This window comes from Pongo abelii, chromosome 14 (assembly GCF_028885655.2).
Source record: "Pongo abelii isolate AG06213 chromosome 14, NHGRI_mPonAbe1-v2.0_pri, whole genome shotgun sequence".
NCBI lineage: Eukaryota > Metazoa > Chordata > Mammalia > Primates > Hominidae > Pongo > Pongo abelii.
In genome coordinates this window covers 53,421,975-53,444,624 of record NC_071999.2, presented here as the reverse complement: position 1 = coordinate 53,444,624, position 22,650 = coordinate 53,421,975, and the positions used below count along the sequence as shown (strand labels likewise).

Genomic DNA, 22,650 nt, shown 5'->3' with positions numbered 1-22,650 from the left:
CGTAACACCTAAGGTGGGTCTGGGTTAGCTCCCAATCAAACATATTAATATTTCTGCAGTGAAATGAGAATATTCCAATTATGATAAAGATTATAAATAGCTCTGTGCCAGTTTACATATGGTTTTGATGCCATATGACTTTTGGCACAAAACACACAGAATCACTTGGATTTTAAAGCTTTCTCAATTTTGGAACTACAGATAAAGGATTATAGACTTGTAATATACATAAACGCCTTTTATACTTTGCATTAGACGAAGAGAAATACTTGCTGCCCATTTTGCTATGACCTCCTAATTGTTCTTCAAACACACCAGACATACTCCTACCTCTCTCTGTGGAATGTTTGACTCCTGTTTGTGTCTGGCTCACTCTCTTGTCTCCTTCAGATCTTTGCCCAAATATCACTCAAGTCTTTCCCTGATCACTCTCTTTTAAATTTTAAAACTCCTTTCCCTACCAGCCTTCCTTGCCCTCCTCTTTGCTTTGTTTTTCTCCGCAGTCTTTAATACAATCTCACATACTATGTATTCCTCATTTATTCATTCATTTGCTCTCTTTGCCTGAAACTAGAAAGTCAGTTCTGCAAGGATGGGGATTTTAGTTTTATTTATTCATTGTTATAGCTCTAGCATTTAGAACTGTGCCTGGAATATGGTAGATACTAGTACATGGCATTTTAAAAGAGGAAGAGAGTGTTGTTTGTTTTCACATACTTGGAAAAATATGGAAAACATATATTCTGTTTCTTCCTCTACAGATGGACTTTCTAGGTGCTAGACCTAAAGTGGTAAATAAGCATAGATAGGCTGATGGTTACAATCTGGGGTGGGGAGTGGCTAGGGATGGGGAGACAGGTAACAAGAAAGGCAATTTCAGATGGTGGAAAATAGTGATAGATGGATGCTGTTACACTTTTGAAGGAGAATGATACAATACAAAGTGATGATTTTAGCTTGGTGGTCAAGGAAGCCCTCTGAGCTGAGTTCTGAAAGACAGAAAGGAACTGGCTATGCAAAATTTTGGGAAAAGAGTATTCCAGGCAGAAGGAAGAAGAAATATAAAAGCCTAAGGTAAGAATAGGCTTGGCATTTTAAAGAAAAAGGTTCAGTGTGGCTAAAGCACAGTGACAAGGAGAAAATTCTACAAGATGAGGATGGGAAGTCAGTAGGGGCTTTATAATTCCTGTTAAGTACTTCAAGTAGAGAGCAACGTGAATCAATTTATATTTTTAAACAATCATTTTTGTTCTTTATGGAGTTTGACAGTAAAGAAAGAAAGGGAACAGGGAGACTAGTTAGAAGTCTTTAGCAGTGGTCCAGACAAGAATTAATAGATAGCTCCTAAGTTTTTGACTTGATAAGTGTTTAATAAAATGGAGAAAGACCAGGGTAGAAAAAAATAGATTTTTATTTATTTGATTTTAGTTTATATTTTGAGACATTGGGTAGAGGGGAGTAGGAATCAAGAGTTCTGTTGGCTATAAGAGCCTTGACCTCTGTGAAAAGATCAGGGCTGAAGAAATAAATTTGGAAATCTCTAGCATATAGAGCCCCTTAAAGGCTAGGAATGGATGAGATACTAGGAGAGTTATCTTCTATCTATCTTCTCCTAGATAGAGAAGAGAACATTAGTGTACTTAATACAAAGAACACAACATCAGACCATTAAGACTCTTAACAACTAATTTATTTTAAAATAGACAAACTATTAATTGTAGAAAATAGTAACATAGCAATTTTAAATGTACAGTTTAAACCAATACAAAAAAGCAATAAAGCAATAATATCTGAAGCATTATTTAAGAAATCTCAATACACGATCTCTGAAGTTCCTAAAATTCTGGCACTAATTCTAATGTGAACTTAGTAGCAAAAGACCCAGAAATAGTAAGCCCTTGACCTAAAAACTAACTGATTTGTATGATATTCATGCAGAAATAATGATGAAATGGAGTCAAATTTTCTGGTGTCATTGTTATCAAAATAACTGTCAAAATAGTAAGTTGGAAACTTAATTGAGCACAAAATAAAATTTTGTTTTCTAACAAGACCAGATTTCTTTTTAAAAATAATTCTGAGTTAGACAAAGTGATTTTCCTAAAAGCTAGCTGAAGCTACCTTAAATATCCCCTATTTTAAGTTACAGCATCTCTAAATAAGTTAATCACACAAGATAGTTTAAACACACCTTTAGGTGTAGGGGAGGGGAGAAGCGCCTCTTTTTCTAATGCAGCTGTTTTAATTTGAAGCTTTTGCACAAAATCAGATAGAAACATTAATGCCTAACCCATAATGACCCTTGATTACTTGTAATTTTGGACTAGAAATAATGTGGCTTTGAACATGCCAGTGTTAGACCATACTGACTTAAAAAAATAAAAGATAAATAGACAATTGCCAGTTCAAAAGATACATGGAAGACATGTACCATTCCAGAGAAAACACAAACCTTCCCAAATTAAGGAGGGCAGAATAATTTTGAGATGCAATTAGACAAATCTCTATGAAAAAAAAATTAAGGCTCCTATAGTTAACAGTCTGTTTATGGAGTAAAATTAATTTGTATCTTAATTCTTCAGGACCAGAAACATTAGAAAGTGCACTTGGGATATACTGTGTTAGGGTCCTCTATACCTAAGATCTGGTAGAACACTTTACTTTTTCAAGTACTAGATGGGTACTTTATAAATTCAGTGATCTGAATGGTATAAAAACCAAGAGTACTATCAATAATCCTCATTTAAAAACATAAGTTGGATGAAGAAAATAATCAGTAAGTTCTTTTAAGTTCTGAGGTATGAAATCTGTTTCAGTAGTATGATAGTATCATATGGTTATACTTTGCTTCCAGCTTTTATTTAATTAAAAGCAAAATTTTATAAAACAAGCACACAGTATATCAGATTCCAATAGTAAAATAAAATCTAATGTGTGAAATTCGTAATTTTTTTCTAATTTCTAATAATATCCATTTTTGCAGAAGAGTTCAGGATAATTTGGGTGAATGGGCAGTCAATCAAATTGCATTTGGAAGATAGATAGGACACATTTTCTAAGGATGTTCATGTTAAATTAAAAAAATATACATATAAATTAATAAAAACAAGAGCAAACATCACCTATATGCTACAAAAGAAGGCAAAGTAGTCAGACAGGCATGGGTTATCAGGACTCCCACTCTAGGGCCATTCTTACTATCCATAAAGCACAGCATATTTTACTTTGGAAGAGGAAACAATCTGCTACAACTTTTTATATGGCAGGATTTACACAAGATTTTCAATCTTGTATAAATAACAATGACTAACATTTCAAGTGGCTTAGGAATCACCCAAACAATTGCATCTGCACATTTTATATCCACAAAAAGAGCTGAAGATATTAAATGTGGCCATAAACAGAACCTGGGAAAGTTATACAGTCACATCTGTCAGAGACAATGAATCCAGAGGTGTACACAGTATCCACCAAGGTCCTGAGATCCTCATTTCTCTTCCTTGTTTGAGGTATCCATGCTATCATTCATTTTCTGCTTTTGCATTCGTGTTCGAGTAGAAGCTGGAAAAAGGATGAAGAACTGTTAACAGCATTGATGGTACTGGGCAAGTTGGCAAGTGGCTGCCATATATATTATACTCATGTCAAATTGATGGTGCTCAGGACCTTGCAAAAGCAGTGGTCTTCATTCTAGTATTTGACAGTACTTAGGGAGTTATAGTTAATTTATTGCATATTTCAAAATAGCTAGAATTGTAATGTTCCTAATGCAAAGAAAAGATAAATGTTTGAGGTGATATATATCCCAATAACCCTGATTTGATCATTACACATTGTGTACACATATCAAAACATCACATGTACCCCTAAAAGATGTATAACTATGATATATCAGTTAAAAAAAAAACAAAAATTCCCTCCCCACCCCAAAAAAAGCAGTGGTCTCCAAATCTTTAAAAATCATATATCCCTGTGAGTAAATTTTTTTCCAAGCCTGTACCACAAAAATATGTATGTATGTACAAATTATAAAACACATACCCCAAGCAAACATTAAAATGAGATAAATAGAACTTCTATTTTATGTACCCCAAAAGATGATCTTGCATACTTCAGGTATGCCCCATTTTGCAGGCCACTATTCTAGAGATGAGGTGGTTGATGCTTGGCATATACTTCAGCAGACTAGAATACTCGGCTGGCCCAGATTGAATCTGCCAGAGTGAGTGGTGGTATTCTTTACAAAGCTATAGTTTCCCTTATGTTTGCAGATGCCTTGCAGGTACTGCAAATACATCAGATCATAGCTCATTTAAACTAAGCATGGATTTTTTTTTTTTTTTTGAGACAGGGTCTTGCTCTGTTGCCCAAGCTGGAGTGCAGTGGCATGATCATGGCTCCCTACAGCTTTGACCTTCTGGGCTCAAGCAATTCTCTTACCTCAGCCTCTCCAGTAGCCGAGACTACAGGCACAGGCCACTATGCCTGGCTAATTTTTGGATTTTTTTGTAAAGATGGGGTCTTGCTATGTTGCCCAGGCTGGTCTTGAACTCCTGGCCTCAAGCAATCCTCCCACCTTGCCCTCCCATAGTGCCGGTATTACAGACATGAGCCATCATGCCTACCCGGGCCATGGCCATGTTAAAAGCATATTATGAATTACAATATAGACAAAGCCAGGATACTTATTAAATTTCTTAAAAATTCTTAACTTGATTTTAGAGGTAGGCATGAGCTCTTTATAAAGAAGCACATTTGGAAAAATGGAATGCCCTTCCATTCTGGGCAATCCAGCATTGTATGATGATCTTTTCTAAATGTAATTCTTTAAGAAAAGCTGAAGAGCATCCTAAAGAAATGCCTTAGCCTCAGGGGTTAAAATTCTGCCTGCTTTGTCACAATTTTGTAGATGCACAAAGGTCCTGAACTTTGGCCTGGCAGAGGAAGCTCACCATCATAGCCAAGTGTGTCACTGGGAAAGGTACTAACTATAGCAACTGAACTCTTCTCTAAGAAAATACACATGTTTTTACAGCTTTCAGCTCCTTTTTAAGTGCATATTTGTGGGTTCCAAAATGTTTCCATATGTCTTCAAGGCCTGATTTTGGTTATAAGCCTCTTGTCTATTTTCATGTACTGAGGGGAAAAGATGCAACTATTTAAAAGTTAAAATAGGAATATATAAGTTGACATAAAATCCAAAAAGAGATTCGTTTATAACTAGAAAATTTTGTTTTAGTTATTTAGTTTTAATTACACTTTAAAAATAATACATAGAAAAAAAGCATTCTTTTAAATATCTTATTTTCAAAGTTAGTATCTACAAAGATGTATTAAAAGAAAGCCTCTCATTTTAATTGGTGTTGTTCTCATTAGTGTGTCCTGTGACCTAGGAATGATAGTTTTAACACCTGTCTCCTGAATATTTGTCTTCTTTCAAAATCCCAGTTCCTTTTCCTATCAATGGATCTGGCAGCAGATACCGGGAAATGTTACACTCACTACCATAGCTACGTAAGACAACCCAATAGTAGTTAGTGAACATTTATCTCTTTCCTAATGTGCTTTCCATCTACTATACTTGGATTAATTTTTTTGTCTAGTCTCAGAGTAGTTTTGAATAGAATTCCACTTACCCTAACATGATATCACTCTGTATAACTTGGAAAATGACATAGTGTTCTTTATTAAAATTCTGATTTCCAGTAATGGAAACTTTTGTTTGAAATTGTTTTAAGATTTGCAAATAAGGGAAGTTTAATAATGGTAGAATCAAAGGTTATTCCTTAAATAAGGGTGATGATGTTTACATATGCTAGGTTTATAAAACCTTTCCCTATAGCTAACACTCCTAAATAGTTCCTCTTTGTAGTTCTGCTAAAGTATTTTCTAACTGTAGCCATTTGTGTTGAATGTGGTCAAGCAATGTTTCACTTCTTAGTCTTCCTGCACGAAAGATCATAGAAAGGGTAAAAATGACCTTCACTTTGCATCATACATTTAATCCACAAATGTTTGTAGATAAATAACCTTGATTGAATTATATTTTAAATGCATAAACAAACCTGCCAACTGAATAAATTATATTCTTTTATATAACGAAAAGACTTCTTGCAGTGTAAGCAATTGTTTCTTTCATTTACACAAGGTGAAATAAGTACTTACTCATTTCTGCCAGTTTCTGCTGAAATTTGGACTCTCCTGGGAGATGTTTACTGCAGATTAAAAAAATGCAAAACATTTCATGTGTATTTATAAATAGAAAACTCAAATTTCCAGTAACTATGATGCTTTTGATGACTTATTTTATGCTATTATTTTAGTGAGTAGCTTTTAATTTTAAAATTTAAAAACTAACCATCTAAAACATAAATGTCACAAATTTATGATGCTATGTATTTTTTCAGTGGTTCTTACAAAACACAGTGGTTAATATTTTTCAAGAGTAAACATTTTTAAATTTAATGTTAAGAATAACAAAATTTTATCAATAGCTTCGTAAAAAAGATCAGGGTTTATTAGATATCTTCACTGAATGTTGGTACGCAATTTGTAAGGTGTTTTTAACTTTGCACTACACTCATATCTATTATTTTGAGCCATTCTCACAACTTCCCAATAAACTTGCCATGAAAGAAATTGGTATAAGCCAGGAGCAGTGCTGAGACTCTGGATTCCCCAGATGACCATCTCAGCTACTGGAAAACATTAAAAAATGGTTCCTACCTTCCATCTGCTTCATCTGATCCTTCAATATCAAAGCGTAGTTTTTTCAGCGGTTTAGGAGGGTTGCTTCCTTCAGCACTTCTTTTGAGCACACGGTCGCTGTTACACACCATCTGATTTATTTTCTGGAACTTCTCAGAAGTCTACAAATTACAGAATTCTTTACATCATTAAATGCCAGTGTTTTATAGTTAGCAACCTCAAGTTATAGTCTGAGGTGTGTCAAAAATCAGGTAGAGGTAATAATTTCATTTAAATTTTCTGCTTCACTGGACCAAATAAAAGATAAGAAAAATCTAAAAATCAGAATAACTACCTAATTCCATCCCCAATTAAACACCCACTCTTTGTAAATCCTCCTGTCTTTTCCCATGCAGCTCACATTCTTCCTCCAGCAACTGCCTACTCTGCAAGTCCTGGTTCCTCATTTTCAGAACCCACCATACAGGACTACTTTTCAGCAGTAGGCAAATCAGAACAGCTTTCTGGAAACTTGTTTTTGTCATTTTTTTTTTTTTAGGCTATTATACAACCAGAAGGAAGGTCACAAGCATTTGATAAGAGATGATGTGTTCAATGAATAATAATTTTTGATTCACTTTATGGGTATTATGTTGACAAGTCATATAGACTTTCTGATATAAATTATATCTGATTTGACTGATAGATTCAACAGTGAGGATTAGCTTTGCCAATTATACTTTATTTTCCAAAAATTAAATGAGCGAATTCTCCCAATATTAAATTCAAAACAGGTTTTGATGGTAAATCTATTTGGAGCACATATACCATTTAACAAAAACTAAATCCCGTGCTGCTATTAAATGTATAATATTTTAAATTATCAGCTTTAAGATATGGAAGTACATTCAACTTTTTCCCAATTATTTTAGAGGTTATGGCAAGCAAAAATGTTTGAAGACCACTATGTGATACCTAGCCAGCTCCAACTGTCCTTATAAGGTCCCATAGCTCCTTTGTAAAGCCTGACAGCTGCAGTCCGTCGTGAACTATTTGTAACGCACATTTTAATATTTGGTCATTTGGCATACAAACTTTTACCTCTCCCTAGTTACTTGAGGCAGTGTGGTGGGCAGCCTCTCAGATGGCTCCCAATGACCCCACCTCCTGGTATTCACCTCCTTGTGTGATCCTCCTCTCGTGTGTGGGCTAGATCTACTGTTGTCTTGCTTCTAACCAAAATAATATGCCAAAAGTAATGAGCTGTCATTTCCAGAATCAGATTACAATAAGACTGTGACCTCTCTCTTGCTCTTTATTTCCCTGCCTCCCTCAGAGTCCCTGCTCTGGGCAAAGCAAGCTGCCATGTTGTAAGTAGCAAGTAGCACTATGGAGGGGCCCAAGGGCAAGAAACCAATAGGGGGGCCAATAGCCATCGAGGATCAGCCAACAGCCATTTGAATAAGTCTGCCAGTGAATGCTCCTCTAGTGGAGCCTTGAGATGACTGCAGGCCCAGCTGACACCTTGATCACAGACTTTGGAGAAACTCTGGCCCAGCTAAGTCATGCCTAGATTATTGACCCACAGAAATGGAGATAATAAACGTTTGTTTTAAGTCACTAAGTTTGGGGGTAATGTATTATGTAGCAATACATAACATAGGCAGTCTTCCCATTCCTATAAGAATATAAGCTCTCTGGCCAGGTGCAGTGGCTCACATCTGTAATCCCAGTTCTTTGGGAGGCTGAGACAGGGTATCGTGGAAGCCAGGAGTTCAATACCAATCTGGCCAACATAGCAAGACCCTGTCTCTACAAAAAATTTAAAAATTAGCTGGACATGGTGGTGCATGCCTATAGTCCTGGCAACTTGGGAGGCTAAGGTGAGAGGACTGCTTGGGCTGAGGAGTTTGAGGTTACAATAAGTAGGTGACAGAGTGAGACACTGTCTCTAAAAATAAAAATTAAAAAATTAAAAATATAAGCTCTCAGGGGAGTGGAGATGGTGCAACATATTAACAGTAATGCATACTGAATATGGGACTGCTGAATTAGTGACTTTAATGGAAGGCCAACTAGGATTGTGGATTTGCAGCCTAGAATAAATGTTTCAAAGCAAAGCTTTCCCTTGGATCTCCTAGAATGAAGCTCTGCCACTTTCACTGAGGCAGGATCTCATGTAAACAATTCCTAATCTGTGTACCAGAAAAAGAATATCCTAGAAGTCTGAGAGGAAGGACAAGCAAAAAGTGCATATGTATGGAAGGAGACCAGTAGGCAGGGACAGGCTGGTGACATTTGGATATCGGGCTTACATTTTGGAGTATCTCATTTCAAATCACACTCATAATGAGTGAATTTCAAAACTGTATAAACATTCCTGTGAGGTTATGTACATACATACATGGTATCATCGAAAGATATTTGGTCTTTGTCCCCGGTTCCTGGAACAGAGCTCCTAAAACCCTTCAAATTTCATGAGTGATAAGGGTGATGGGACCATCTTTTGTTCTAATGAGGTGATACTTGGTGGGTACCTAGCTAATTTAGGATGGAAGCTGGTTGCCAGAAAGACCAAGTCTTGAGTAGAAGCTTGGAACTTTCAGCCCCACCCTCTATCCAGGGAGGGGAAGGGGTTGGAGATTGAGTTAATCAATTATGCCTATATAATGAAAACCCCATAAAAACCCCTCAACAATAAGGTTGGGAGACCTTTGGAGTTGGTAAACATGTCTAAGTGCTAGGAAGGTGGTGCACCCCAACTCCCCAGGGACAGAAGCCCCTCTGCTAGGGACTCTTCTGGACCTCACCCTATATAATATTTCTTCATCTGGCTGTTCATTTGTATCTTTTATGATGAACTGATAATAGTAAGTAAAATATTTTCAAGAGTTTTGTGAGTAGTTCTGGCAATGGATCAAACCTGTAAGGAAGAGGCACTATCGGAACCCCCCAACTTTGTATTCAAGTCAGACGGAAGTGTGGTGTAGCCTGGGGACCTGACACTTGTGACTGGTGTCTGCAGTGAGACCATTTCGGTGGGACTGAGCCCTTGGACCTGTGGAGTCTGATGCTGACTCTGGGTAATTAGTGTCAGAATTGAATTGAATTGTAGAACACCAGAGAGTTGAAGAATAGATTTGGGTGAGAAAAAAATCTCACACATTTGGTGACAGAAGTGTTGTGAGCAAAAACAGCTCACGTATATATGTATGTATATACACAAATGTATATATGTATTATATAATCTCAAATGGATATTTAGAAAAGTTTTGAAGTTCACCAATTAGGAGTATAATTTGAGATTAAACTTGATTTGAAAGTAAATCTGAGATATATATATCTCATAAAATTCTATGCAATATGCCTGGATGAGGTGTTTGAATAATTGCACTTGGAAATTCAAATTATAGAAAGCTTTAATTTCTTTTATACTTACAATGCATACTATTATATTTCATAGAAAGAAAATACTCACCCCAAATGATTCACCAATTGATACTAAGATTCTGTCAAGTTAAGATGAAATACCAATTAGTAATAAAAAACCATATACAATTTTGCAGAGATGAGCATAGATACATCATTCTGAACTATTAGGAATACCAAATTAAAGGTTACCTCTACCCTAGAACCACTGATAAACTATATTCATTTGGGAATTATTCTAACAGTGCCCGTTTAATCATATACTCACCTAGTCTCTTAGTTTTAAAGCAAAAGTTATAGGTCTGCAAGAACATATTCTGCCATTGCCCATATTTAGGGAGGGCAAAGGAAAGTTTCAAGTTTACCCCTACTTAGCTCTTCATAAATCAATGGGTAAGTTATCAAATTTCTTTCATATTTTCTCATTTAAAATTCAAGTTATATTTGGAAAAAACTTAGAATATTAAGTAATAATCAGAATTCTAATTAGCGTCTATATTGATATAGTAAAGGCTATTTATCATATATATAGAGTCAGAAATCTTTATTAGTCTGTCTTTATTTGAACCATATAATTTATGTTCTTTATAATAAAGCTGAAGAACATCATTAGCCTGATATGACTCGACAAAGATTTGAAAACATGAACATGGAACTAGTGAATATAGAGATTTTTTTGCCCTCCAATTCCTTGATAAGTGGCCATCACTCTACATATAATATTTGATTAACCAAAGTACCTAAATGTACTGGGTAGAGTGTTAAGATGCTCTCCTAATGCCTGGTCAATGATTTATTAGTTAGGATGTTCAGAATGTGACGTTTTTGCTGAAGAATACCAACACAGAATTTATTTCACTAAGGATCAGCAAGTAGCCATCATTATCACCATAATATGGACTAATTATCACTATTAAAAAAAACTACCTAAGTATACATTTTCATATAGTGGCATGGAACAATGTAAATTTTCTTAAATAGACATGACGCGGCATCTTAGCAGCTTAGAACAAGTAGTAGATATCAGTACACAGATATCCAACTACAAGAACACCAAATAAATAAAGGATGCTACAGAGACACATGAGAGCATTTGTATCATATTGCCAATTATTTCTTACTTCATATTTTTCTGTAGAGTTTGAAATTTTTATAATGAGTATGTACTACTTAAATAACTAAATATACCACGCAATATTTTCTGAAAGGCCAACATATGCCCCCTTTTCTTGCCCATTAGGTATAACCATATGGGCTGATAATTTCTGAGATGAGACTACATTAACTATACTAGCTAATCTGCCTCCTACTTTACACAAATAAAGTCAGTTTCAAATAGCCCATGATAACATATAATTAGTCAACTGAAGCACTTCAAAGCCAGAGAGCACTTGTGGTTGGATGTGGAAGATAATATAATGATTTGTAGTTGCATACAACCTTTCATCTGAGAATTTAAAACAGCTTCATACTCATCATTTCCCTGATCCACAGCACCCTTGTGAAGTAGAGATAGAGACCTGCCCAAGGTGAGGTGTAAAGAGGCCGACAGCAGGATTAGGGATGGACCTCTAAAGACTTAATTGACTGTAATCTACATTTAATATAACAAGCAAAAGGAACAAAATCCACAGGAAGCAAAATTTACAGGACATCCAATAAACTACAAACTAAAAGTACTCAACCTAAAGTAACCTGCTTTGTTTAGCAGATTGGCTATTTACAAAAATATGAAAGTGTTTTGAAACATATAACCAAACTGGTTCTCAAACTGTTCTCAAAAGAAGATACCCTAACAATCAGGAAAGCTGATAACTAATCTGTAAACCCATCCAAGTAAATAGATTTTCTTCACCCTGCCCCCATATTCTTATTATGTTACTTAAATAAGCAAATAGAGTTTCAAGAGTCTAGCTTGTTTGAAATGAAGACTGCTTTATATTTTTTATTCTTGGATCAAAATAATCCCCCTCTCATTCTTTACTACTTCCCTAAAGAGAAAACACACACCTTGATCTTGGAGTCATTTTTGTTGGTGTCGGCAGACCTTCTGAAATTTTATATGGACTCTTCAGGGGTGAAATATAGATGTTCCCTCCAGGAATCCGTAAGGGTGAACTAGGAAACTTGTAAGGGCTTCGAGGAATGTGAGGTATTGGTGACAAGGTAGGGGGCTAGAGCAAAAACAAAAAAGTAGATTATTTATATAATGTTTTGGTGGACCCATTACATTAGATTTTTCCAATCAAAGGATACTTTCGACTTACCCTGGTGGAAGCATACTGCAAAATATTTGTTTTCAGTCTCTGCATGAAGACCGAGTTATAGAATACTATAATAGAATCATACTCCTCTTCTTTGATCAAAACACGTTTGAATGTCTGAGGAAGAACAGTAAAAAAAAAAAAAAAAAAAAAAAAGTAAAATTTACTTGTTAAATGAATTTTCAAATTTCTACCCTTAGATTTTCTTTTCTAATAGAAGTGAAATGTCACAGAATGATTGAGAGAAATAGCCAGGCGGCAGCAGATGGAATAGCTGGCCATCCAAGAAGAGAGGAGTAGATAGACTGGTAGAATGGAAAGCATGATGGGAATCAAAGGGCCGGAGCTGAGCGAAAGCCAATAATATTATCCATCAATATTTGGACTACATTCTCTGGCCTGTACCTCCCGGTATCCCCCCAATCTATAAGAGTTTCAGTATGCATTACTCAATTGCAAGAAATAGACATTTAGTAAAAGCACTATATTTTAGTGATAGTTAGATTTCACTCAAATTTTAGGTAAAAACACAGAGGTTATATCAGATGCCTCTGATATATACAATGAAAATGATTGAATTTAGAAAATAACTACAAACATACAAACAAAAATGACTTGGTTTGTATTACTTTTGAAAACTCCAATAATAAATGGGAAAAATATCCCACAACTCACTTTCCACAGAACAATATGAAATGTGTCATACCAAGTATATTTTACTACTACTATTTCTCTAAAGGGAAGGTAAACCGGAAACACAAAATGTGTTTATACTGAACATCTGTATTATTTATTTGCAAGGCTGCATTTATACTGGCTTTTCCTATAAAGTAATAAAAATAACTTCAAAGAATATCTAATGTTCTATGACTCATGTCAAGTTTATTACAAATACCTGCTTATTACAGGGATAAAATATTACTGATTAACTTTATAAAAAACTATGAATATGGGTAATTTCATAATTACCCTTATCTTTCCAATTCTATTTAAGTTACAAATAAGTAATATAAAAGTTTTTATTTGTGAATTTACATAATAAGGTCAGACAGAATATATGATCTCATTAATGAATAAAATTACCTGTGTTATGTTATGGATATGGATTTATCAAAAAAACTTACTACGGAAAATTACCTACCTCCTGAACAGCATGAGGAAGATCCTTGTATGCTGTTACAATGATTTTGAATTTAAGGTCTATATTCTTCACTTTGCATATGCCATACATGGAACACATCATAATCTAGTAAATAAATATGATGTAAAAGTAGTCAGAATTTTATTACATGGTTTTGTTCTTTAAAAATACCATTTTCTTTCTTTTAGCCTCAAAAAAGAAAGGTTTAATTTCCTACAGAGTTATTTCTTTCCATACTGAGCTCAGTTTGAAAGTCTACATGAAGTGTTTAACCCAAAGTGTGTTTAAAGAACAAAATGCAAATCACCAAGGCTCAATTATTCAGGACTGATCACCTGGTTTGTAAATTACCCTAACTTTGGCTCTTGTCCCTTAAATGTTTCCCAGAAAAGTTGAAACTAGAATCAGTTAATTTTGTATAACTAGCACTTTAAAAAGCCAGGTGTGAAAATGTTTCAAACTATTAGATAAAACGATATTGAACACACTTGGTGATGGTGGTAAGGAGGCTATGGTGACTGGAAGAGCATGTAAGAGAGTCTTATGTGTTGCTGACAACGTTTTGTTTCTTGATCTGGATGCTGGTTATATAACTAAGCTCAGTTGATGAATTTTTGTTAGAATGTATCCTTTTGATACACAGGTTTTTACATATGTGTATTACATTTCAATAAAAGATATTTTAAATGCAAAAATAAGATCTGAAAATGATTCCCTGTGACTTTAAAATGTCAGACTTTATTTGTATGAACTTTATAGCCTAATTTAAGTACTCATTGCTTCTGCAACATTCTCGCTCTTACCTACTATTGCCAAGAATGCCAAATAATCATTTTTGCTTGGCATCCTACAGCCAAGTGTAGACAGTGTAGTCCTGGCATAAGAATAGCTTATGTAGATCAACGAAACAGAATTGAGAGTCCAGAAATAAATATTTATATAATTACAGTCAACTGATTTTTTGACAGCTGTCAATGAGGAGAGAAAAAAACTTTTCAAAAAACGGTGCTGGAACAACTAGTTATCCACAAACAAAAGAATGAAGCTGGACTCCTACCTCAACTATATTAAAAACTTAGCTCAAAACGGAGCAAAACCTAAATGTAAGAACTACAACTATAAACCTTTTGGAGGAAAACAGGGATAAATCTTAACAACTTCAGATTTGGCACTGGTTTCTTAGATATGACACTAAAGCATCAGTAACAAGAAAACAACTACATAAATTGGACATCATCAAAATAAAAAACTTGTGTTTCAAAGGACACTAACAAGAAAGTGAAACAACTCACAGAATGGGAGAAAATATTTTCAAATTATATATGTGATAAGGGACTTGTATGTAGACTACATAATAACGCCTTACAGTTCAATAATAACAAGACAAATAACCCTATTAAAAAATGGGCAGTCTGGGCATGGTGGCTCATGCCTGTAATCCCAGCACTTTGGGAGGCCAAGGTGGGTGGCTTACTTGAGCTCAACCATTCGAGACCAGCCTGAGCAACATGGCAAAACCCTATCTCTACAAAAAAATACAAAAATTAGCTCGGCGTGGTGGTGTGTGCCTATAGTCCCAGCTACTCAGGAGGCAGAAGTGGGAGGAACACTTGAGCCTGGGAATTTGAGGCTGTAGTGAGCTGTGATCATGTCACTGCACTCCAGCCTGGGTGACAGAGTAAGACCATGTCTCAAAACAAAATGGGCTGGGCATGGTGGCTCATGCCTGTAATCCCAGCACTTTGGGAGGCCAAGGTGGGCGGATCACAAGGTCAGGAGTTCAAGACCAGCCTGGCCAACATAATGAAACCCTGTCTCTACTAAAAATACAGAAATTAGCCAGGCTTGGTGGCACACACCTGTAATCCCAGCTACTCAGGAGGCTGAGGCAGGAGAATTGCTTGAACCCAGAAGGTGGAGATTGCCGTGAGCCGAGATCGTGCCACTGCACTCTAGCCTGGGTGACAGAGCAAGACTCTGTGTCAAAAATAAAAAATAAAAATAAAAAAATAAAATGGGCAAAGGGTCTGAATAGACATTTCTCTAAAGAAGATAGACACATGGCCAGTAAACACATGAAAAGATGCTCACCATCACTAGCCATCAGAGAAATGCAAATCAAACCACACTGAGATGCCATTTTATACCGACTAGGATGGCTATGATTAAAAAAAAAAAAATTAAAAAGTTGGTGAGGATATAGAGAAATTAGAACCTCATACATTATTGGTAGGCATGTAAAATGGTATAGCCACTTTGGAAAATGATCTGGGCATTCCTCAAAAAGTTAACATAGAATTATCATATGACCTAGCAATTCTACTCCTAGGTATGTACCCAGGAGAAATGAAAACATGTACGTGAATGTTCACAGTAACATTATTCATAATAGCCAAAAAGTGGAAACAACCCAAATGTTTATCACTTTATGAATGATAAGCATAATGTGGTACATATCCATACAATGGAATATTGTCTGGCAATAAAAAGGAATGAAGTACTGATACAAGCTACAATACAGATGAACCTTGAAAACATTATGCTAAATGAAAGAAGCCATACACAAAAGACCACATATTATATAATTCCATGTATATGAAATGTCTAGAAGAGGCAAATCCATAGTGAGAAAATAGATTAGTATTGCCTTGGGCTGAGGGGGTAGGGGAATAGGAGGTGACTGCTTGAGGGTATGGAGTTTCTTTCTGGTGTGATACAAATTCTAAAATTGATTGTGGTGATGTTTGTATAACTCTGTGAATATACTAAAAACCACCGAATTGTACATTTTAAATGGGTGGTTTTTATGGTGTGTGAATTATTTCAGTAAAGCTATTAACTATATATGTATATATTTTTTTAATTAAAAAAAATTTTTTTGAGACAAAGTCTTGCTCTGTTACCCAGGTTGGAGCACAGCGGTGTGATCTCAGCTCACTTGCAACCTCCGCCTCCTGGGCTCAAGAAATCCTCCCACTTCAGCATCCCAAGTAGCTGGGACCACAGGTGCAAGTCACCACACCTGGCTAATTTTTAAATTTTTTTTAGAGACAGAGTTTTGCCAGGTTGCCCAGGCTGGTCTCAAACTCCTGAGCTCAAGCGATCCACCCACCTCAGTCTCCCAAAGTGCTAGGATTACAGGTTTGAGCCACTGCACCCAGCCAAAAGTATATTGTTCTTATTAATCTATTTTATAGAGAAAAAGGAGGATATGAAAAATGATTCTGTCATTGCAAACTAATTGACTTCATTCGTTCATTCAATAGGTATTGTTTTAAATCAACTGATTCTTAAGTCTCATGCTTTTTTCACACTAAAATGATATCTAGCTCACTACTACATACAAAAAGCCTAGGATAAGAAGGTTCTTCAGCTATTTTTTTAACAGGTAAGATCTTTTGTGTCATTAAATAAGTAGTTACTAAAATGTACTCTTGAGCGTTAAAGCTTTAATTTGTAAGAATTACAACAAAAATGTAAATGGTAGCCAAAAAGTGAACATATATTAAGTCTAATAAATTGATCTAGTTTCTCATTTGAATCTAATATTTTCTTTAGAAATCACTTAACAAGGCTGGGTGTGGTGGCTCACGCCTGTAATCCCAACACTTTGGGAGGCCTTAGGCAGATGGATCACCTGAGGTCAGGAGTTTGAGACCAGCCTGGCCAACATGGTGAAAACCTGTCTCTACTAAAATACAAAAATTAACCAGGCATGGTGGTACACGCCTGTAATCCTAGCTACCTGGGAGGCTGAGGCAGGAGAATCACTTGAACCTGGGAGGCGGAGGTTGCAGTGAGCCAAGATTGCGCCACCGCACTCCAGCCTGGGCAACAGAGTGAGACTCTATCTCAAAAAAAAAAAAAAAAGAAAGAAAGAAAGAAAGAAATCAGTCAACAAGTAAGTAGGGAGGAGAGAAGGTGAAGTGCTTGATTTTCTTACTTGGTCCAAATGCCTGTCTCTCATGAGTTCATACTCATTCTGCAGGGTGTGCTGGAAAAGGGTCCAGATGATGTGTTCTAGTTCTGGGTGCTCAGACAGAAGGCGTTCACAAAGTGTATTTAGCCGGAGATAGGCCAGCCGATACACTGTGGGAATAAGAAAAATTAGTCATTTTTACTGTTCATTTTGAATTACAAGTAGATTTTTTTCAAATCATGAAATTGCTCTAATTATAATGCTGTTAAGTAGCATTTTAACAGAAACCTCATTTCTACCACTCTTTTTTTTCCCCCAGAGAAACATGTTTACTGGCGGGATACAGATGAAGAAATGCAGAGGGCAAGGCATGTGAGAAGGGGCATGGATTTTCCTTGCCCTCCCCAGACACGCTATTCTCCAGGAACCTCCAGTTGGACAAATATCCAGAAGCTCCCAGAACCAGGTCCTTTTGAGTTTTTATGGAGGCTTCATTATGTAGGCATGAGTTTTTCTAAAAAATAGGTGTTTGGGGGAACAGGTGGTGTTTGGTCACATGAATAAGTTCTTTAGTGGTGAAGTTTAAGATTTTTCTACCACTATTTTCCTTAAAAATAATTGATTCCTTGGGTTAGCACAGTTCTAGGTACATACCAGGCAGAATGATACTTGCTGAATTAACTGTTATGGCATGAAATTGGGGCAGAGGTGGGAAGTAGTGGAGGAAAGATCATAAGACACTGTAAAATTAGACAAACCCAATAGGGTTTGTTTCAATTCCATTAATAATCACTCACCACTGGTCATTCCCACTATCAATATTAAAGAGGAACAATCATTTTTTTAAATTATATAATTGCCAGTGTCTATGAATTTTTCCAATCCTAAAAAAATTAAACCACACATTTCTCTATAAAATACCAATGGAACATACTCTGTTGAAAAATGGTAAACTTGTAGATTACCTAAATGTAAAATGACTGCAATATGTAATTTATTTAGTTTATAAAAAATACTACTGAAAATGCAAATTTGGCAAAAAGGAATCCATAAAATTGAATTTTCCTTCATCTACTTTAAATATCATATAAAGACCCTTTATTTCTTTCAACGACTTGCACGCGGCAATTTGAAATTTTTAAAGCTAACAATTTATCTCAGTGGTCTTAAACTTTAGCATACATCAGACTTAGCTGGAGCGTTGTTAAAACAAAGTTTTGAGGGCGCTATCTTAAGATTTCTGATTGAGCAGGTCTAGGTTGGAGCCCCAGAATTCTCATTTCTACAATTTCCAGGTGATTGGATTCTGCTGGTTGCGAACGACACTTTGAAAACCACTGCTCTAACCTAAGGATAATATCTGACAATATGCCTGTAAAGCTCAGCATAATTCTTACTTGAATAAAATCAGGAAAAAGATTATCATGGAGGAACATGACCTTTTACTGTCTTTCAAAGAGTTCCAAGTGGATGTGCACTAGGAAGTGTATACGCATGCACAGACACTCAAATCAACCTCCCCAGCCCACCATATATATATACACACTCAGAGAATGCTACATGACCTGGTTACTGGCCTTCTTAAATGTCCTGAAAATATCCAGGAAATGTGTCTGCAGTAGGCAACAACACACTACTTTTGTATGTACATCACACCCGCTGCAGCAGGGAGGCATGGATGGGGCGGCACGCTCCAGGAAGCCCGGAGGAGCCGGGGACAAGCAGGAACCCCGCCCCTTCCGAGTTGGGACAGGAGCTCCCCAGTGCTTCTGCAGCCGTCCAAGCCACTGCTGCGGACCCAGGCATCCCTGTGCTCTCTGGGCTGGGGAGCAGGTGGGAGTCCCACCCTCCCCAGTGCAGCTGCAGCTACCCAAACCGTGGCTGTGGACCCAGGCATCTGTGTATTCTTGGGGGCCCGGGAAGGCACCCCCCCCACCGCCACCGCCCTCGCAGGTTCAGAAGTGCCTGCTCCCACTGCCTGGTTTCTCCCTGCTGCCAGCGCCCACTCCAATCTCGGAGCAAAGTCAGGGCTGAGCCTGGGTGCTGCTGCAGCCCAGCCAGATGGGCGCACGCTCAAGGCAGCGCTGACACGCCAGCCCCCTGCCGCCTCAGCCCTCTCCAGACTTTGGGTGCTGACAAGCACGGCGGGGAAGCCGAGGCGGGGGCTGAGGGCAGCTTGGCACTGGCCTGCAGGTGCCCCTTGATGCATGGATGGTGGCAGGAGGCAGATGGGCTCCTGGGCAGAAGGGGATGAGTCCCTGTTGAGGCCCCACCTTCAGGCCAGGGAGCGCTTGAAGGCTGGGGGTGGGCGCTGCCAGTCCCACGGACAGGAGTGAGGACTTGTAGTACCTTTTCTGGGCCCACTAGTGGCCGCCCATGTACCAGTCGGTGCACACTTTCTTCCCGCTGAGGCCCACAGAAGCCCAAGGCTCAGCCAGAGCAGAGCAGAGGATGGAGAGACAACTAGCTGCAGAGAGGAACTACCCTCTCTACTGATAGCTGAACACTCGTCAGGACGAGCAGCTGCAGAGAGGAGCTACCCTTTCTGCTGAGAACTGAACACTTGTTGGGACGACCTGCCTGCAGAGATGAGCTACCTTCTCTGCTAGGAGCTGAACACTCATCGGGACTTTGTGGTTACAGAGAGGAGCTGCCCACTGTGGGTCTTCTCTAAGCTGTTGTATTGCTCAATAAATCTCCTCTTCACCTTGCTCACCCTCCACTTGTCTGTGTACCTCATTCTTCCTGGTTGCGGGACAAGAACTCAGGACCCACCAAATGGCGAGGCTAAAAGGGCTGTAACACAAACAGGGCTGAAACATGCCCCTTGCTCGCCATGTTGTGGGTAAAGAAGAGAGAAGAGCTGCGGCCCTTCGGGGAGACCAGAATTGGGAGCTCCTTGAGCCAGGGCTGTGACTCCCTCTTTGGGGCCCTGTGGTTTCTGGCATCTCCAAGCTTCTGGGAGCCATTTTATTGTTCCCCGGTGCCAGCTGTGGAAACTGCTTGTGGTGCGTCTGGTCCAGCTGCAGCCTCACAGAGAGCCGGCACCTGTGCCAGCTCCTGAAGCTGCCCGCCCCGCTGCAGCAGCCAGCATTTCTGACTGTGTGCAATGGCCAGATCTCATGCTTGCTCACACACCCCTCTCCGTTCCATGTCTGACTTGCTCCTGGCTGGCATGGACCCAGGCTGGTAGTGTGAGCCGAGTGCAGCCTGTCAGACCAAGGGGCTGAAACGAGCCTGGTGGGCCTGAGCAAAAATCGATCAAGGGCGCCACAGGCCACAGAGGTTTCCGGCCAGAAAAACGACTCCGAATAGTCAGGAAAGATCTCGCAACATTATCACTTCCATTTTATAGATGAGGAAGCTGAGACACAAAGATATTAAGTGACTTGCCCAGTAATGTACCTAGAAAGTAGAAGAAACATGATTTGAACACGGTCAGCCTAGTTTCAGAGTCCATGCTCTTGAAAATAACCATCTACTAACCTTTTTTATAAAACAGTGACAGAGAGGTAGATTTCAATGGCTTCTGGGTCTGGAAGGCTGAGGTTGCTTGTGTCTCTGCATTTGCAGTAGAATTTACACGTGTAGTTGAACCTTTCTTCTTTGGAGATCTTACAGGAGAAAGATACCTAGATATATTTAAAGGAAAAGTCTTCATTTCAAGTTGGCTAAGAATCACAGATTATACATACACTTCAAGGTTGTACACCCAGATACATCTTGTCTATTTAATTGGTATTATATATCAAATTCACTGAGCAGACTATTTATAATGCAAGCTGGGAAAGATATATTAATAGGAATACTGCTTGTCATCATCATATCTAACTCTATTTTAATAAATGGCTTTTCCTGGGGATTACTGCCTTATTAGAAAACAATAGCTATATATGTATAATGTACAATTTTAATAATTATAGTGGGATTGAGACCATAAGGTGATTCCAGCTTAAAAAACAATTTATTGATATTAAATAGTGTTATCTTGTTTTTGTGATTCTCCTCCTATGGTTCATATCTAAGATTTCAGTTATACACACAGATTTACATACACCTAAATTACACAGTACAGAATTCTATGAATTAATACTTCAAATAACATTATTCAGATTTACACCATACTAAATATGTCAGGCATAACTCAAGGCAGGGATATTAGCAAATATTATCGTTCTGTGTTGCCCCTATTTAACAGAATAATCTAGATCTACTTTCTGATTTTCTTTTGGTAGCTGGCAAATGAACTTATTTTTAAAGACAAACTTTAAGAACAAAGAGAACAGGAAGTAGAATTTGTACCTTACTATGGATGTTTCTACAACATGTAGTTTATTAACCAGTACACTAAGAAAAGCGACTCATTATCACAATGATTTTAGAAGGACCAGTGTCTGGTCTAGTATCCACTTTGGATTTTCATTCAGTTCACTGACAGTATTGTAAACTGGCCTAACTTGGGCAAAGTTAGTCTCTGAAGTTCTAGGTGTAAATATCCAATTACCTACCGGATATAACTACTCGAATCTCAGACTTAATAAGAACAAAGCAGAGCTCTGGATTTATTTTCCCATCTCAAAGAATAGCTCCACATTACATCTAATATCTTAAGTAAAAAACCTAGGGTTATTTTTAATTTCTCCGTTTTCCAAATTCCTGAAATTCAACATAAAACCAATGTAAAACCTATTAATTTATCTCTAAATACACCCCAGATCTCTCCATTTCTATTTCTAATACCATACCTTAGACCAAGTCACCTACATCCCTCATCTGAACTACAGAAATAGTCTCCAAATTGGTTTCCTCGCTTTTTGCCTTGCCCTGTCCCTTTCTTTCCTCCAAACCCACCTGTACTTCAGAGAGCAGCTAGAGAGTGGACCTTTAAAAATACAAATTATAGCAAGCTCCATTCCTGCTTAAATGGTTTCCCACTATCCTTATAGAATCCAAACTCCTCACTATGGCTTGTGGGAACCTACAAGATCTACCCCAGCTTAGCTCTTCAGTCTCATTTTGCACCATTCTCCTCTTCCAATAACCCAGCCACACTAGGATTTCTTTCTTTCTGTTCCTAAATCCAACTAAGTTTGATCTGCCCTACAGCCACTGCACTTGCTGTTTGTTCTGCCTGGAATGCACATCATGCAGATTTTTGCCTAGCTAGCATCAGCTTGCCCTTCAGGTGTCACGTCAAAATATCACTTTAT

The 22,650-nt window shown here is 37.6% G+C and overlaps 1 protein-coding gene across 2 annotated transcripts in view; it reads right to left on the bottom strand.

Annotated features, from left to right (window-relative positions):
* Positions 1-1,668: 1,668 nt before the first annotated feature.
* The window catches only part of RB1 (RB transcriptional corepressor 1), a 174,700-nt gene continuing 153,718 nt past the window's right edge, over positions 1,669-22,650 (bottom strand). Inside the window, exons 19-27 of one of the 2 annotated variants that reach the window (XM_054529044.2) lie at positions 20,927-21,072; positions 17,465-17,610; positions 13,522-13,626; positions 12,384-12,497; positions 12,127-12,290; positions 10,166-10,196; positions 6,727-6,869; positions 6,166-6,215; positions 1,669-3,580 (exon numbers count right to left, since the gene is read on the bottom strand). In XM_054529044.2, the coding sequence (XP_054385019.1) occupies positions 3,522-3,580; positions 6,166-6,215; positions 6,727-6,869; positions 10,166-10,196; positions 12,127-12,290; positions 12,384-12,497; positions 13,522-13,626; positions 17,465-17,610; positions 20,927-21,072 (958 nt within the window). In that variant the 3' untranslated portion in view covers positions 1,669-3,521. The remainder of the gene's footprint in view (positions 3,581-6,165; positions 6,216-6,726; positions 6,870-10,165; positions 10,197-12,126; positions 12,291-12,383; positions 12,498-13,521; positions 13,627-17,464; positions 17,611-20,926; positions 21,073-22,650) is intronic. The other variant, XM_002824264.4, reaches the window with a different exon arrangement.